This window comes from Pocillopora damicornis, chromosome 3 (genome assembly GCF_964200805.1).
Source record: "Pocillopora damicornis chromosome 3, jaPocDami1.2, whole genome shotgun sequence".
Lineage (NCBI taxonomy): Eukaryota > Metazoa > Cnidaria > Anthozoa > Scleractinia > Pocilloporidae > Pocillopora > Pocillopora damicornis.
The window spans coordinates 13,340,332-13,358,087 of record NC_142672.1 but is presented as its reverse complement, the minus strand read 5'-3'; the positions used below and the strand labels follow the sequence as shown (position 1 = coordinate 13,358,087).

General features: G+C 38.7%; 1 protein-coding gene across 3 annotated transcripts in view; it reads right to left on the bottom strand.

The window, feature by feature from the left end:
- LOC113674245 (uncharacterized) overlaps positions 1-17,756 on the bottom strand; it is a 43,512-nt gene that overhangs the window by 11,428 nt on the left and 14,328 nt on the right. For all 3 annotated transcript variants that reach the window (XM_089199764.1, XM_089199765.1, XM_089199766.1), the window contains exons 25-55: positions 17,184-17,267; positions 16,963-17,046; positions 16,704-16,799; positions 14,219-14,302; positions 12,341-12,424; positions 11,858-11,941; positions 11,193-11,381; positions 10,966-11,028; positions 10,525-10,599; positions 10,281-10,364; positions 9,735-9,818; positions 8,712-8,774; positions 8,491-8,595; positions 8,137-8,199; positions 7,731-7,814; positions 6,700-6,783; positions 6,133-6,195; positions 5,475-5,558; positions 5,296-5,379; positions 4,691-4,774; positions 4,008-4,082; positions 3,493-3,576; positions 3,303-3,386; positions 2,978-3,061; positions 2,791-2,874; positions 2,493-2,576; positions 2,295-2,378; positions 1,620-1,703; positions 1,149-1,232; positions 943-1,026; positions 774-857 (exon numbers count right to left, since the gene is read on the bottom strand). In XM_089199764.1, the coding sequence (XP_089055890.1) occupies positions 774-857; positions 943-1,026; positions 1,149-1,232; positions 1,620-1,703; positions 2,295-2,378; positions 2,493-2,576; positions 2,791-2,874; positions 2,978-3,061; positions 3,303-3,386; positions 3,493-3,576; positions 4,008-4,082; positions 4,691-4,774; positions 5,296-5,379; positions 5,475-5,558; positions 6,133-6,195; positions 6,700-6,783; positions 7,731-7,814; positions 8,137-8,199; positions 8,491-8,595; positions 8,712-8,774; positions 9,735-9,818; positions 10,281-10,364; positions 10,525-10,599; positions 10,966-11,028; positions 11,193-11,381; positions 11,858-11,941; positions 12,341-12,424; positions 14,219-14,302; positions 16,704-16,799; positions 16,963-17,046; positions 17,184-17,267 (2,640 nt within the window). The remainder of the gene's footprint in view (positions 1-773; positions 858-942; positions 1,027-1,148; positions 1,233-1,619; positions 1,704-2,294; positions 2,379-2,492; positions 2,577-2,790; positions 2,875-2,977; positions 3,062-3,302; positions 3,387-3,492; positions 3,577-4,007; positions 4,083-4,690; positions 4,775-5,295; positions 5,380-5,474; positions 5,559-6,132; positions 6,196-6,699; positions 6,784-7,730; positions 7,815-8,136; positions 8,200-8,490; positions 8,596-8,711; positions 8,775-9,734; positions 9,819-10,280; positions 10,365-10,524; positions 10,600-10,965; positions 11,029-11,192; positions 11,382-11,857; positions 11,942-12,340; positions 12,425-14,218; positions 14,303-16,703; positions 16,800-16,962; positions 17,047-17,183; positions 17,268-17,756) is intronic.

Here is a 17,756-nt window from a genome sequence, read left to right as displayed (position 1 = left end):
AAACATAGTGATGAGCTGAGTCTATCTGGAGTTTCTTCTTATCAAGGCAATTGAGGACCCTTCTAGTGACGATCAACTAAAATACGGTGTAAGGGTTGCTGATGATAACGTTTTTGTTCATTTGACCCACTCGGCTTCGTGCGCGCTTTCATTAAAGAAATGAAAAACGCACCGAGTGTATTGTTGAGGTATAAGAGCACGCGAGAACTTTTAAGATCACGAGAGAAGCGCGGAGAAGCAAGGGTCGAAGGCGGGTGCTTCTCGCACTTCTCGAGTGTTCTTAAAAATTCCTAAGTGCTTATATAACTCAACAATGCTCGAGAAACAAGTTTTTTCAATTTCTTTTATAAAATATATCGTGAATTGCGAGCGCTCGTACTAATGAGGTAGACTGCGTGCATTATATCTCAACAGTGCAATCTTGTGATGTAAGGCGCGTGCTTTGTGGAAATATAATGAACTCGTTCTGACTAATGAGGGCGCGCGCATTTCTCTGAAAATTTTTTAATGTATCATACTATTAAAAAAGTTTCCTTGTGAGAGGTGTATGGCACGAACAGAGCCGGAAAAAATGGCACGGCCCCGCGAAGAAGCGAGCTGACAAAGAATAAAAAAGGAGGAAAGCAAAAGAGCAACAGTCAATAGCGTTCGGCCAACTGGCAATGCCAAATACTTCCCGGCCGGCCCTCCACCCATTTAATAACTACGAAGTGCAACAGTAATTCTGAAATATTCATTCAAGATGTGGTTGCACATCCTCTTAAACTACTTACCATGGATTTCATATCTTCCTGTTGTTCAATATAGGACGAGATTTTGTGTTCTTGATCCTCCATCACGTTTTGACAATGACGAATCTTAAAGGCAGAAAAAAGAAGTTTAATACTTAAATGCCAATGTATGCACCGGGCGTAAGACACGTGGAGATCATATGATACTCACGTGCTTCTGGGCTTCCTGTATTTGTCCTCTTAGTTGTGCTTGTTGGGTTTCCAGTTCCCGCGCACTTTCCAGTTGGTCATTAAACTGCAACGATGTACAATACCAACCATTAAACTCCACTACAACAAACATGATTGATAAACAACTAAGTTTTGAGTTTCTTTTCATCATATTCTTAAGGTTAACCTTAGTTTCGTTACACAGACCTGTTCACTAATGACTTGGTTTTCTTTCTGGGAAGTCTCCAGATCTATCTCCAGTCTTCTTGCCTTGTCCTCGTAAGCAGCCGCCTTGAAATAAGAAAATCATTTACTAACATTGACTAATATGATGACTAACACCTGTGTTGTGCTATCAACAAATAACAATGTATCAAAATTAAAATCTCTACCTGAACTTGTTTTGACATGAGAATATTAATTTAGTAAGCTTAAACATTAACTGATATTTTAGCATCGTTTCCTGGAGGCAAGGAAAGCAAGAAAACCTACGAAATACCTCGCAAAGTTGTTTATTTTACAGTGGACATTTTATGGCCTGAGAATCCTTTTAAGAGAATTTAGCAAGGAACATAGACAGACAGAACTGTTTCTCCTTTCATAATGGCTTAGAGCACGCTTAGAGAGCTGGTGACTGTGCTATTAAGTTATGCTTAACACAACAGTTGTTTTGGTCACCTCTTCGACGGCTGCCTGGTGTCTCTGTTGAGCCACTTGCAGGTCTGTCTTCAACTGCTCCAAGTATCCTTCTAGCTCTCCGATCTTTAGAGAAGGAAAAAGTGTATAGAAAGATATTAAGTGAGAGTTAAAAGTTTTCCAAAACTCAAAGGAAACTTCTCATAAACGTGGCAAAACCAAGACAGTAATGGCTTGCGATGCAGCAAAGTGCTCTTACGAATCGCAAAATCAGAACCATTGCAGTCACAAAGGCCAACCCGAACAAAATGAGAACTCTAAATAAAAACAAGTTAACCGTCTCTAACGCGGGAAACACGTCACCATGACGCGATTGGTTTTACCTTTGGATCTGATTAGTTGAGAGGTTAATGCCAGCTTTCTACATGCACCAATTACAGAGTGTAATGATGGAAAGACACTGCAGTACCGGATTACTTTTGACATTCAGTTGAAACTTGGTTTATGAAGAACGCTAACTTATCGTGGGAACAACAGAACGCCTCAAGATTGCACGGAAAATAGATCTCAGATAGGAATAAATGAAAGAACTCAAATTTCCTCTGACAGCCTAAAAAATCATGGGAGAAGAGTTAAATTTTAACAGCCAATTTAAGTCTAGACGTAGCTCCAGACACATACATTATATAGACAAACAAAATGACGTTAAAAAAATACCTGTCTGTTTTGTACTTCTTGTTGATCATTGGTGCTCTTCAACTCCAATTGCAATCTACGGTTTGATTTCTCTAGTCTGACAACCTATATTAAAAAGACAAATATTAAAGCACTATCTCGTCATCAATCTGTTTCAGTTCTGTCCATTCAGGCATCAACACGAACAATTTTGCAATAAGTCAACTGGTGGTTCCTGACCTCTGACACTCGGGCACTCAGCTGGTCCTGGGTAGAAGACAAACTCTGCTCCACCAGACCCAGTCTCTCTTCACAACGAGCAAGCTGAGGGGAAAATAACAGATGACACTAAAGACATACAAAAAACCCCCAAAGAATTGCTAAGTTCTTGCTCCTTCTATATAGACTTGGTTCAGAAAAAGGTAATCAGAAAATATTCGCAAGGAATTTTCTACAGTAGGTAATCTAACGTAAGAACAAAAACAGTAAGGTTGGTATTCCTATGTAACCATCAGTTTGAAACCAAAGCTGTACTAACTTCTTGTGCGGCGTCTCGATGCTTTTGGCGAGTGCTTGATAAGTCTTCTTCCAACTGAATAACTCTAGCACGCTGCTTAGAGCCCTTTGAATAAGATAAAAACAAGCATACAATAAGACGAATATTCTCGATCATTCGTTCTATGGGGTCAGGAAAATTTAGGACCTGATATCATTTTGGTACAAACCTCTTCTTCTAAATGGTTACAGTTCGTCTGAAAGATGTTAATCTGGTCGTTCATCTCAGCTGCTGCCTGTTCCAAACTGAATATCTAGCGGGGAAGAAAGGAAAAAAAGAGAAAAATTGAATTGGGGTTTGAAGATAGAAAATATGTAAATAGGGAGGGCGTTTTTTCCGTAGGATGCAAAGAAAACCAAACATGTGTCATCGTTACTCCCAAGTCTGGGGTTCGGTTCCCTATACATATGGGAACTCAATTTTGTTTCTCTGTTCCTCGCTTGTAACGAGACGAAGAAAACATCCTACTTTACATGCAATCAATGTTTGGCTACCTCATTTTCCTTCTCACGTAGTTCCTGGTCACGTGTTGATAACGTGGTCTGAGTGGCCGTTAGCTTGCCGTTCAACTGAGCGACCTAGAGACGAGACAAAGAGAAAGGAATCATTCATTCTTGTCCAAAACTAGCTGAACAAAGTTGATGTTCCAGCCTTCTAACAGGAGTGAAAATCAACACATCTCACCTCCTCAGCATAGCTTTTCACTGTTTCTTGAAGGTTGGATAGGTCTCCCTCTAGTCGCCTTACAATTTCATCCTTTTTCGCCGTCTTCACAGAAAACATAAAACAATTGATTCAGGCTAAGTTGCTCGATGTGAAATTAAGAGATAAATCGCGCAGGTTCATTTTACTTAAGCTATTTCCAAAATTTGAGCAAACTTTACCGTTATTGAGGAGTGTAGGGAATAGTTTCCAAATCATACTCATCTATTAGTGGCGATACAATCGATAAAGCTTTTTACAGAAAGAGGACTTGCTGATGAGAAGTGTAATGTGGAGAAGCCTCCAGACGCACCGAAACACCAAAGGCTGGTGACTGAGGCTAAAGTGGAATATTTATACTTTCTTTGACTAAGGATCTCGCTAAGACTTGTGAGATGTTTCCACCAAAAATTCGAAGAAAAACTTGACAAGAAAAATAACTTGCTGGTTCAAACTAAAAGCCTTTGGTTGAACCATTGCAAAAGTTGTGTTCGTACCTCGTTTCTGCTCTTTTGTTTCAAGTTGGTGACCTCCTTTTGTAGCTGTTGACTGAGTTGCTCACTGCGCGTTACCTGTAAATAAGGAATAATAAATGAAGCTACGATTCGTTTTTGTGTCACCAGGAGGTAATCTTTTTAACAAAAAGAAATTAAAGGTACTCGTTCCATATAGTTTCTGTCAACTTTGAAACTTTAAAAGGTATCTTTTACGGGCAGCAAATATTGTAAATTAACGGTCACCTAAAAGTAAAATTTTCAGACGAAACCGTTGATACCGTAGACTGTCTCAGTTTCTGAAGCGAATCCGACTTTTGCTATGGCAGGTTCTTAGTGGGTGGAAACGGTCAAGAAATTGGGCGCGCGGAAAACGGCAGGAGCCGTTTTCCTGACAACGAGAACGACCGTTTGACACACGGCCTCACTTTCATTTCTCTCTAATACTCGAGAGCCTGGAAAAAGCTAATGTCAGCCCCAGTCCATCACTTTCATTCCTCTCTAGAACCTAAGAGCCTAGAAAAAGCTAATATCAGCCCCAGTCCATCACTTTCATTCCTCTGTAATACCTGAGAGCCTGGAAAAAGCTAATATTAGCCCCAGTCCATCGATGATTACCTCGGCGTTCATTGGGCATCCTATTGAAGAGGCACTTACGGAGATAAGTAAAATAAACAATTCGTTACCTGTATTGACGCTTGCCTTCTGTCCTCCTTGACTCTGCCTAACTCATCCTCCACTTCCAGCATTTTCTCTTCATAGTACGTAACCTTGAAGGATCAAACGCAAACAGATAGGTAAGAGTTTAATGAACGAAGCAAAAATATGTGTCAAACTGTTCACACCATCAGGGCTCTATTTGAGGAGTCACTGTTTCTTCTGCGTAGCGTTCTCAAAAGACCGAAAAGCACTTGCTACAGCAAGTATGGAGGATTTCCATCAGCAAACTCCTTGGAAAATGCGACGCAATTTGTGTCTAATGGCGTTAAAGTTCTACAACTTCATGAATCAATTGCAAAGCGCATGCAAGTGCGCAGAACTGGAAAAATACTTTGTTCTATTTTAACGCAGTAGGAGAGTCGCGTTTATGCCGTTAAGATATGGGAGATGGTGACAATGTGAAACTTTGTCAAATCAATCTCGGAAAAGCTATGGAAATGAGTGCACTTTGGGGCTTTTTTTTATCTAAAGGTAATGCAAATGAAGTGGCATTTCAGAACAAACTAATAAGATGTGAGGTGGAGGTTTCTCCTCTTTTTCTCCTTCGTTTACATTTGAATAAAGTTCACACCTGTTGAACCCGCTGAGCGTGTTGTTCCTTCTCGGCCAGAATCGCGTTTTGCAGACTTCGAATCTTTTCTTCCTTCTGGGCAATCTGTAACACCAGTAAGGAAAATTTGCTTTTACAAAACGAATCTTAAGATCTCAAGGGATCGAAAGAGATCTACACCAATCCCTAACTGACTTTACCTCTTCCAGCGATTTTTCGTACTTTTCTTTTGAAGCATTCAAATCTTCTTGCAGATGCCTCGATCTTTCCTCTTGGATAGAGCCCTGAATAATCAAATAAACATCCATTGTGGTTAATTCAAATTTAGTATTGCATTTAAGGATGTCATCCTCTAATTGATTTGGAATAATGTACACTGACGTAAAGCCTTTGGGAAGGAGCCATGAGGATGATTATGACACTAAAGGAGTTTTGTATCACGCTTTCGCCGCTCGTCTCCAATTGTGACATTACGCGACAAAGACAACCAGCTGAGCGGAATTAATGTGTAAGGGTGGAGGCTTCTTCTCACCGCACACGACCCTTTAAATCGATGAGATTCAGCAAAAATCATTTTTATGGATGAATAGTTTAGCACCTTTCTTAACTTTAAAATTTTAGCGGGACTTTAAGACATTCGCTTCTGGGTGATGTTCTGCGTAATGTTCTGTTTACCGCGTTGACACAATTAATTGACAATACAAGCTTCTGTACTAGGTTTTGCGTAAAATAAGTTGAAAACAGCTTTCGAGATGCTTCGAAGAGTATCAAGATACTACAGGTAGGTCGAAAAACCATTTTTTTTCCTTTTTACGCAGTAATTTTTGGGATGCGGTACTAATTCAAAATCATCCTTACCTCTTTCTGTTTGTCGCCGAGTTTTTGCTTCAAATTGTGAATTGTCTCTTCACAATGGGAAACCTGGAGTGCAGAGAATTAAGTGTTAGTTTCCAACAAAAACTTTAAAACAATTACTTAGTATAATTTTCATTCTGAAGTCCAACAGCTGATTATTACTACTCAACAGAGTAGTTCGAGCCATTACGGACAATCTTCCACCGCATTTTGTCTTTCCTAACTCACCAAAATTTTCTTGTCTCGCAAGCGCAAAAATGAAGGAACCTGCCTGTCTCGATTTATCACGTGCAATTTTTCTCGATATTAAGAGTGAAAAGAAAAGTTTAGTTTTGATATAACTTTTCAATGTCTCTTTCTGTTTGACGAGGAAGCGGAATGACAAAGACAATAAAAAAGAGTAAACAAAAATCCTCTTTCGTCGATTGATTGAAATCCGTATAAATTAAGCCTATTGTTGCATAGCAGAGTTGTGATGGCTATAGAAGCCTTACAAACGAAAATATTAAGAGCTATTTCATGCTGAATAAACTTAAATTTTCCAGTTCGTGTCTGAACACTCGAAAATACCTGGCTTTTTAATCTGAGGCAGGCGTCTTTTGCCAGATGTAATTCCCTATCAAGCTCTTCCATTGCGTTGTTCTGCTTTTGAGTCTACAAAAAAATAAAATAAAAAAAATGTATTAAATAACCATTAACAAAAGAGACGAAATATCTCTCTTTGCATGCGAGATTCGAGCGGGTTTCCTTCTAAACTACATATAACTACTCTATTACAAAGAAAACAGAGTGATAAACAAAACTTTTTCACTAAAAAGAAAGCAATCCGTAAAATGTTTGTCTAAATTATACCTATCAATTTACTTGAGTTTTTAACGGAGATTTGGCCTCGTGAGGAAAACCGGCAAAGTTTATAGAGATCTCGCTCTTGTATAATAAAACTACACAACACACCGATCAATTTGAACATTTGCTACAAGCAACAGGTGATAAATTAAATTGTCGATAAAATCAAACAAAAACACCATGTAAATGTGATCAATTAAACCGAATAAAACAATGGCTTAAAAGCGTTTCACTGACAAAGGATTGCTCAAAATAAACCAAACATCTTGATTTCAGAACATTACACATAAATCTTTAATTTCTGTTTGACTCGAGGCGACATTAGGGTTCAAAATTATTTTCTTGTTTGACACGCGGCTTGTAGTTTGCAATATCTTTAATCTTTCTATGTAAGGCCGCTCTTCCGGATTAAAGCAAAATCAACTTTATGGCTGAGTTGAAAAAAAGAAAAATTAAACAATCAAAAGCGTTTGTAGAAGGTGAACTGATCGAGGACTCAGTATGCAGGGGAAAAATTAAAATCTCTTCTTTGAAAAAAAAAGTGTTAAATCTTCGCTCGGTTTTCCTTCGTTTATTTCTTTTCATCCCTTTTTGTTTTGGTTTCAAATTCTCTCTGTCTACGAGACGGACATAATGTAAAAAAAGTTTCTCTACATTATCAGTGCATCCGTAGAATGTCTCGTTTCGGTTACAAAGTCAACTTCAATTGCAAATACTCAATTCAAATGGCTTAACCAGATTTGGTATCCCATCACCTTTTCCGTTTCACTCGCATAATTCTGTCTCAGCACTGTCAGCTCTTGAGATTGCTGGTTTATTTCTTCTTCGCACTTCACCGCCTTAGAGAAGAAAAAAAATGTTTAGCAGTAAGTTTGAAAGAGGGGTGTTGCCTGTCCGGTTTGTTGGCTTAAGAAAGATCTTAACAAAGCTAAAGCTAAGGAAAATTGCGTTTTAATAGAAAGTTTTCCCTCCATTAGCATATAGCAAGGTTATTAAACTTATTATATGCAGAACATCATGGGAGCTGTTGATTATGGAAGGATGTATCGTCAGACTCTCTAAGTAAACGTCAAAAGATATGGGTGAAAATTAGAAAGTGATAAAAAAAGGAAGGCTTGATGCTTGAAAAAGCAAGTTACAGTATGAAATCCAACAATTCACCTGCTCTTGCGCCTCTTTCAAACTTTTCTCTAAGTTCTTGATCATGGCCTCACATCGATTGACCTACAAGCAAATGTGACAGACTGAATCAACCCTTTACTCTAAGGAGTGATCCGCACTTAAAAATTCTAACAATTTTAACACTCTGTCGGCCATACCAACAACTGAAGAGAAGAAAATTCGTAGTTAAAGAAATTGTTTTAACACCACGTTCTCAGAACCAGATAACGAATATATGTACCGCAATCAGGAGAGCGAATTATCCTACAGATTTGAGAATTTAAAAAGGGTTTGTTAGACAGAAAATGGAAGGCAAAAATAATGCATTACCCAAACACACATTAAAGACATTACCTGAGTAACACTTTGATTAAACTGGCTTTTATAATAATTGACGTTTTTCTGTAGTTGATGGCTGTGCGATTCCAGTTCCTTGAGCTTTTCTTTCAGATTTGAGGCCTAAAATATGAACACGAAGGTTTAACGGTTTGAAATTACAATAAACATTGGTGATAAATATCTTGGAATATTTATATTGAACTACCGAGCAGAATCACAGTAATTCATTCACTTGCCTGGTTTCTTGTTTCTGTCATATCTTTTTCTTGACTACGGACAGTTTGCTCTAAACGATTGATCTGCCAGAATAGAATAAATATTCATGGGGTGAAATGTTCAGAAAATCCAAATGAACGTATGATAAATAATATATAAATGAAATAGTAAGCATATAAATTTTTGTCGTTGGACGAAAAGATCAGAACAAACCGGCAGTCTAACAAGAAGTCAGACAGACAGGTAGACAGACAGACAGACAAACAGACAGGCAGACAAACAGACAGACAGGCAGACAGATAGACAGACAGACAAACAGACAGATAGACAGACAGATAGACAGACAGATAGACAGACAGACAGACAGACAAACAGACAGGCAGACAGCTAAGGGTGGACAAGGAGGTGAGCATATATATACTTACAGTATGCAAAAATGACGGACTCGATTAGTATTCTTGTTTAGTATATACCACACAGGTGAATAGTGCTTTATGAGCGCTGATTGGCCAGTTCGGAAGTGAATAGCAAGCACTATTAACCTCCGAGCAGCCGATGAGACAAAACCGCGCGTCAAGAGTTTTAGTTTTCGACTATTTTTCGGTATATTGAAAGAAATAAACTTTTGTATCTATGTAGTATATACTAACACAATTATTCACCTCACTGTCGTTGAAAGTGGTGGATATTCACCTCGCCGCCTGAATAATTTTTAAGTAGATTTTCCCGACCAGCCTCGTCAGTATGACTTAGGAACAATTAAACCCTAACTCAAAGAGGAGACTCGTTAGGCCAATCTACATGAGTACAAAAGAATACCAATCGGGCCTGCCATTTATGCACACTGTCTATAGAAGCAGATGCGAGTAAACGGGAAAAGGTAGACAAAGAGATAAGTAGGTCTATATAAGGATGTACAGACCGGTATAAAGCCAATGAGCAAGCTTGCCAGCCAGCGAACCATAAAGACAGACAGACAGACAGACAGACAGACTGACAGACAGACAGACAGAAAGATGAACAGACTGTAAGTCTTGCCTTACCTCTTCAAGTGCTTCCTCGTTCAGTTTTAGGTTGTGTTGCAGCTCACGGGTCAGTTTATTATTTTTCTCGCGTTCTTCTTGGAGCTAAAACAATATCAGTATAACATTAACACGTTATAAAACAATACCATTTTTAATCCATCGCATTACTACTTGCAGAAATGCAATTCCCAATGGTTAATCAGACAGACTTTTCAGTTCATTTTGAAACTCAATTTTGGTGGCTCTGCGATACTCTGCTGGGCGGTTATATAAAGACATCCCCCCTAAGAAGTCAAGACTAATGATTCTTTTGCTTAGGACATGGGCTTTTTCTTGAGATATCCCTCGACTTCATTAACTTCATGGATAATTCGCTGTCCTCCATTTCAAAGGGCATTCCTGATGCACTTTCTGAAAGATTCGGCACCTCAAGAACAAAGCGAGCTCATAACTGGTCAACCCATGGTCCGACGCGATCAGTCTGTCGCCAACGTTCAGGTCTCGAGCTAGACCTATCATAAGTATCTTTCTAATCGAAGTAGTTTGATTGTCGCAGAGACTCACCTGGTTAGCGGTATCATTTTCTTTCTGCATTACTTCAGTAAGGTTGGCCCCCAGTGTTTCAATCTCTGCATTAAGCCGTTTAATCTGTAATCAAATATAATGGATGCTTCAATCACTTTTGCAACCTGAAGCCATTCAAAAACGGAAGTGAGAGAAAAAAGCGTAAATGGGGAACCCAGTGTCTGGCTCGACCTCTCTAAAAGGGACCGACTCCCGGTTCTCGTGAAGCATAAAGGAAGATTACCTCCGATGAATGTCCTGCCTCTGTGTCTGTCATGGTTCCTTCTAAATGCTCAACAGTCTGCATAAGTTGTTGGACCTGATAACAAAGTTGATTTGAAAAGAAAAGAAATGTCAATAGAATAAGAAAGATTGTAAGAAAGATTTTAAGTAAGAAAAAATTCTGAGTCCCCATGAGACACGTGTCATATATGAACTTCGTAATGGGCCTCGCTCACCATGGAGTCCCTGTGGCTAAGCGGTAGAGCATCCGAGCGCGAAATTTCGATTCCTCATGGGGACTCAGAATTTTTTTCTTTGTCCCGCTCTCGTGACAAGACGAAATACATCTTTCTTTAAGAGAAATGTTATTTCTAATGTTAACCACTGTTCACTATTCTAAAAGTATCATCGTAAACAAAACCAGATGACGTCTCCTAAAAAAGTAAAGCTGCGCTAAACTAACCTCGTGCATCAGTCGTACTTTGTCTGTCTTCAGTTGTTGTATTTCCTTATCATCACATGCGATCTGCGAAGAAACAAAATGGTTTTATACGATCGAAACCCCCAAAAGAACAATCTTATCAAGGGATGGCTTTCTCATTCACGCGTAATCGGAGAGGTTCGGTTGGAATCATTGTTGAAGATTTACGCTTGTGACTAGTGTTTACATGTTTCCTTTTGTGTCCGCACCTTGTTCTCGTCACTTTCACGTTGCGTTTTGAGCGACTCGACCTCTACTTCCAGTTTGTTGAGTTTTCCTCTCAAGTCTTTTACTTCTCGTTCTCTCTCTGACAACTCACTGCTACAAGTCTCGTATTCCTGCTGAGTAGCGTCCAGTTCAGACTGCAGGCTCAGGATTGTCTCATCGCGTTTCGCCACCTACAGGATGAATCCAATTTACAAGTTAGTAGTTGTGTTTATGTCACATTAAAACTGTGATATATGAACGGATTGTATTGCTGTTGAATAAATCCGAGGTTCCATGGGTACAAATATCCATCGCTTTAGACGAAAATGGGAAGGAGCTTATCAGAAATTGTTATAAAAGCAAGCGAACTACTTGAATCGCGGTAAAATACAGGCCATAGTGACTAATGGCGTGTGGTTTTCGTTTTGGACTTGAGTGGATGGAGAGAAGCGAGTTTTCTAAACCAATCACAGAACAAAGAAGAGAAAAACTAATGAAATCTCAGACTGTTTTGCACCCAAAAACATAGAAACTAGAATCGGAGCCTCAACTTAACATACATTACGCTCACTGAAGCCGCTTGATACATCTATCAATTCAACTGTTCCTTTAGATTATTGAATCACAGAAATTATCCATAAAAGACTCATTTGCTTATTTTTTTTACCTCCTGTGTACATGTGCGGTGTTTTTCCTGTGACATGGCAAGCTCCATTTCCGTTTTGCGAATAGTTTCTTCCGATTCTGCCACCTGAGGAGAGAAACAAAACCTTAGTGACTTCCAACAGTTTTGCATATTGTGGAGGTGGGAAGGGAAAAAACACCACCTAAAAAGCCTACTTTTCGTGCACCTCACTCCCACAATTCCGCGCGCTGACACCAATTTCTCTTCAGAATTTTTTTACTCGCGAACAGACTTCGCCGATAAGGAGAGACTGCTCAAAGTATACATTCCAGGAGTTCGGGCCCACGGAGCCAACGAGTTATTTGGCTCTCCAGATTCCAGATGTAACCAGCATGTAAGGTTTTGGAGAAAGAAACTTGTCAGGGAAACTATGAGTATATTTTAGCGAGAAAACTTTTCAAGGATGACTTGCGGTGTAAACGCGGCTTATATAAGAGGTTACACCAAATTTTTTGCACTGGATACCTCATCATTCGACCTTGACACATCTTCCTGTAGTGACGTTATCTCATCACGTAATTTTGCCATGAGTTCCTCTTGCCGAACAAGCTACAAAAGAGAAATGTAAAATCGTCAGTGTTTGAAAGATCAATCTCACCGTAAAAAAGAAGATAGTTTATAAAATATAAAACGAATATTTTCTTTTTCAAAATTTCAAGCAGGACTGCATGGGTTAAAAAGGCTCTGTGCTTGAAAACTACATATTGATACTGAAGACACGCGAGTTGAAAATTCAAAAGAACTATGTATAAAATTACAACACGTTATGCATACACTATGCATAATCATCACAATTTTGAATATTGTAACAATCAATATTTTATTAGAAATGAGTCTGCATAGAGTGAATTAAAACGCAAATATAAGTATGTAAAGAGCTCGAGATCAACCGGGCGATATATATAAATATACAACATTTCGAGCGGCGCTTGGAATTCTCATCCACAGTTTCATGCCGTTTGAAACAAGGGAAGACAGCGATTTCGCCAGCTTGTTGTAACACAAGCTAAAGCGACTGAACTCCAAATGTTGGCTATATCGCAGCTTATTATAATAAAAATCTTCTGGAAGAGGAGAATCTTCAACTACAACGGGCTATAAATAGGGTTTCTAAAGAAAACTGAATTGTTTTGATGTATAGTTAATCGTGTTTGATATCTTCCACCAATAAGTTAACTATAAACAGTTTAGGAATAAAGAACATAGAAGATACTCAAGGCTGTCAGAGTAGATCTATTTACGGCTCCAATCGTAATTCTCAATTTTCATTCTTATAGTTACTCTATAAATGCAATTCCGGTTCGCTTCTACTGTACAAATACTTTTCTGTTATAATTTAAAATGCAAACACGAATGAAGCATTATGCAATTTGTTGTCGACAACTGTGCATTGAATAGTTATAAATAGTTCCGGGTTTACAATTTGCTGATATTTTGGCAGCTATTAATGATTTGCATCGAGCATATTTGAACAAAAGGAAATTAAAGACATTTATAAATCATGCTTAGTGTCATGGGCTCTCAAAACGATTTTGAATCGATATTTGCTTATAAAAATTAGCCCTTGATTAGGACATCGAGCCGTTTATCATCTGTGAGCATCGTTTTTATTTTTGTATTTATATACGTTTTAGAGATGCTGCAGCTGTCGATCTGTTGATAAATAATAGTAGGAGAGTCTTTCGATTCACGGCGATATATGGTAAACAAATTGTTTAAAGGGAGCAACACGAAAAACATTTCATGTCCGATATACTAATCGCTCAAAAGGGCAATTACTTGAGCTAACGAAGGCAAAAAAATGGTTATGTAACCTTACCAAAGCAAGATGATTTCTTCGAAGCGTGTTCATTGTAGCTATTTGTCGCTTTAACTCTTCGCTTTGTTTCACCGACGATAAGCTTCTGTAGTTCAGTGCTAGCTGATTGTTACGTCACGCTTTTCATCATTGCACGTCTAATCCGATTTAGATTCCGCGCGCGCTTTGACTGAAACACAAGCGAAATAATTTCCTCTACTGTTTCTCTCAGTTAGTACGTGCGCTATGACTGGTCAATCTGGCCGGCCGAATTTTCACGTTGCGGCCCGCTAAGTTCAAAAGTTTGTTTCAGTTAAAAACTTCCCCCCAACTTGAACCCAGGGACATCTGAAATATCTCAATAACCTCGTTTTCTCGATCCACTCTGTAAGTTACGAAACCTCGTTTTTTCCGCTGCGCGCTTAGACCACAATATCCGAGAGGAAAAACCGCGGTCCGTAGCTTATAATACGGACCAACAAAACGAGGTTAGTAAGGGGTATTTATAGGTAAAATATGATTAAATAGCAGTGCAAATGTCACACCTCGTCGTAACATTCGGTATACTGTTGCTGTGTTTCGGCGAACTCCTCTTCAAGCTGCTTAATTCTTTTATCTCTTCTGGCCACCTATGAACACAACGATCACGGGAAAACATAGGGTAAGAGTTATTGATTTCGTAAACAACACAAAGGATTGTGACGAGTTGCGTGAGGTACTAGATTCATTTTGGCTAATTGCACCTTCCTGGAGAGAGAGAAAAAGATTCTATCGGCTCCAAGGTAACAAGAGTTATTCAGATTGGAAAGTTTTGAAGCAGATTAGAACAATTTATAATTGAGTGCTGAGCGGTAATCTTGGATTTCTATGTTTTTGCTTTGATACCCATATGGTTTTTTCGAGAAAACTCGCGCCTTACAACACAAAAATAAAACTTAAACCATTCACGGTCATTTGCCCTTTTCCGCACTTGTGGTCGCTTAGTTGGATGTAATCGGAGTTGTTATCGGCTCCTTGCCGTGTGAACCTTATGTATGTTTGGTAATTGTGATTACGGCGGTTTTTAGTTTTGTCGCTCAGACAAAATACTCTCTACAATAGAGCGGGACACACCAGACAAGTAGTCGCCGCTACATTTCGGTTTCTGTGACATGAGAACTTTGGTGACAATCCTACTTTGTCCAAGCGACGTAATACGGTCTCGCAAAGAGTAGTACAAATTCAGACTGGTTTGATTCAGCGTTTCCTGTGCCTGGATCTTACTAAGCGGAGACGGGCGAAAAGGTGGGCGCGCGTGCAAAAATATGACCAGCAAAGGAGTGCGAGGCGGTTGCCCGCAACAGAGCGGTCACACGTTTGTGTACGTGCGTAAGTTGTCATGGTCGGGGGAGGTCTTTTCAAGCGGTCAGAACCAATACGTCTCCCAGTAGTTCTGAACAGCCAAACAAATGAGTGAGTCAGGGCGTTTTAAAGTACTTCCACCTTTTTTGATAAAGACTTGCGTTCGAAAAGTCTCCAGCAATTATTTTCCTATACATATTTCGAAGAAAATCTCAATTTTTTAGCAGGTCTTACGTGACGGCATTTTTTTCTTATTAAGATTCTTTAAAGAATTTTGTTCGGGACAATGGCGCGCAGTCGCAAAAAAACTGACCGTATTACGCGTGCTTAACTTTTGACCGCTGTTTTGTTTAGCGTTCGCTTTTACGTTCGTCCCCACTGATTGAGAGGTTGAATAAGGCCACAATAAGCGGTTTGTCGCACAAACTTGTAAAAATGAATTGGTGTTTGCGGTATCTCGGCTCCTTATTTGAAAAACCATGTTGCTTTGGTCTGATCTAAGCAGCTACTGCATCTTTTGTTATCGTCGTATGTCTGGTTAGGTGCCGAAAATCGAGTAATCCATCAAGCTGTGCAGTCAAGGCGAATAGACTGTTTCAGTTACTCTTCCCTTCCGTCGTTTCACTAAAGCGCTTCTCAGACGGACTTCACAGATACAAAATAATCATCAAGGATGTTGCACTGAAACACTTTTGCTAACTTTTTTTTACCGCCTTAACAAACTAAAGAGTAGCAGCAGTTTAAGACCAAGGCAACATTCAAGACCATATCTTTCAGCAGAAGCTAAAGCAGATCCTCCGAAAATCAGTTCTAACTAAAGCAGAAAAAATGGTCTAAAATGTTGTCAATATTTAAGACAACAGAAAACCAAGAGACCATCTGCTAAAAATATATTTATTAAAAATATTGATAGAAACTATGTCACAATTAGTCATTGATTTTCTTCCAAAAGTCAAATCGAGAATATATACCAAGATACAAAAATCACAATATATTAATTATACTAAATTTCAATTTTTTTTCTCTCTCTAATATCACTGCTTTCATGATTTATAATTTGGATTTCTGGGAGAATAAGGAAAATTAATTGTACAAATCAAATGAAATAATCAAATGAATTATAAAAGCGTTTGAAGTTTTTTCAAGTAGCAAAAGTTGTGATTCTACGTCTACTGCTTCAGATGAAAGATGGTCTTGAATGTATGAACTGCTCTATCGTGTTCTTTCTACATATACGTCATGATATGAAAGAACGTGGATTGGGCTTCTATAAGTTGAGTACGATTGGTATTTGAAGAAAGCATCAACCATAATTTCAAACCACAAAGCTAAAAATTCAACTTGCACTCAAACCGAGCAGTTGAGCGTTAAAAACCATAAATAATATGAACTGTCCAAAACTGATAGGAATACCGCATGTCTTGAAATGAAAAAAATATATCTTCCAAATAAAACTGTAAAATGTAGAAAAATATAAGCGTGCAAAGAATGCAGAAAAGCTACCATTTAAATTCCTGAAAAAATTTCAACTATAACAAACACGATTTCTTTTAAACTTTCGACGATTACTAGTCCAGATTGGGGCGAAATCAAATCTAATGAGCCAATTTATTCCTGTGGCAAATAAGAATCAGTATTTTTGTTGGTTATGCTGTTATTGTTAAGGAACAGCTCGCCTTCCACACTCACATCATCAGCTGTTTTCTCTTTCAGATTCTCAAGTTCTCGGCTGCTTTCATTCAAGTCTCGTTCCAGTCGACTGATCACATCGAGTTGCTGGGAGATCTGGGAATGAGATATTGAGTTGCTGAGTTTGTGTTTAACTGGTTGACTCGTTAAAGCCGTTTAATTGATTGAAAAGCAGATTAAGCCATAGAAATGAAATGAAAAACAAGAACAGCCTAACTTTAACAAAAAACACAAAAATGTCATAAAAGAAAATTCGCACCTCTCGTTCCTTGTCTCTTTGTTGATCTTTCAGATAGGAAGTTTCAGACTTAAGGCGATCTATCATTTCGTCCCTTTTAGACATCTGATAAAGAACGAATAAGAAAAGAAGAGTTACTTCGTATACTTTGGATTCATTGGCAACAGGTGACAGCTCTATACAAAATGGAAACTCACAATAGAAGAAATCCACAAGAAAAAACAGAGTAAAGATTAGCAAACCTTCGACAAAACATCTCTGTGCTGTTCCTGTAACTCATCCATCTCTGAGGCCAAGTGCTGTATTGTGTCCTCCTTCATTTCAGCCTAATCGAAAGCAGACGAAAAAAATGTTTAAAACTGATTCTATCTGATATCTCAATGATTTTCTCCAATACCATAGTTTCAGGTGTCTCACTTGAACACGAACGCACAGACGGGTATTCACATTGTTTAAGGGAAATCGATTTTAATATCCTATCACAGCGTTTTCCGACTGAGAGTCGTAAAAGCAAAACCCAACCAATGACAATGGCCAACAAATACGATTAAGAGCCCATAAGAACTAAAAGTAAAAAAAACGAAAACTCCCTAAAGCGCCGGAAAGCGCGGGCAAGCGCGGGCGACCAAATCGTAACTGGTTTTAGTTCTGCATTTGATTGGTTGAGTGAGTGGCACGAGGTTTCTGGACCAATCACGGAGCGAGGTATAGCAAAACCAATGCATTAATCTCATTAATTTCGACACTCAATTAAAAACTGCTTCAGTTTATGGGTTTGTATTAGACAGAGCGTTCACTCCATCAATCGATGCCTG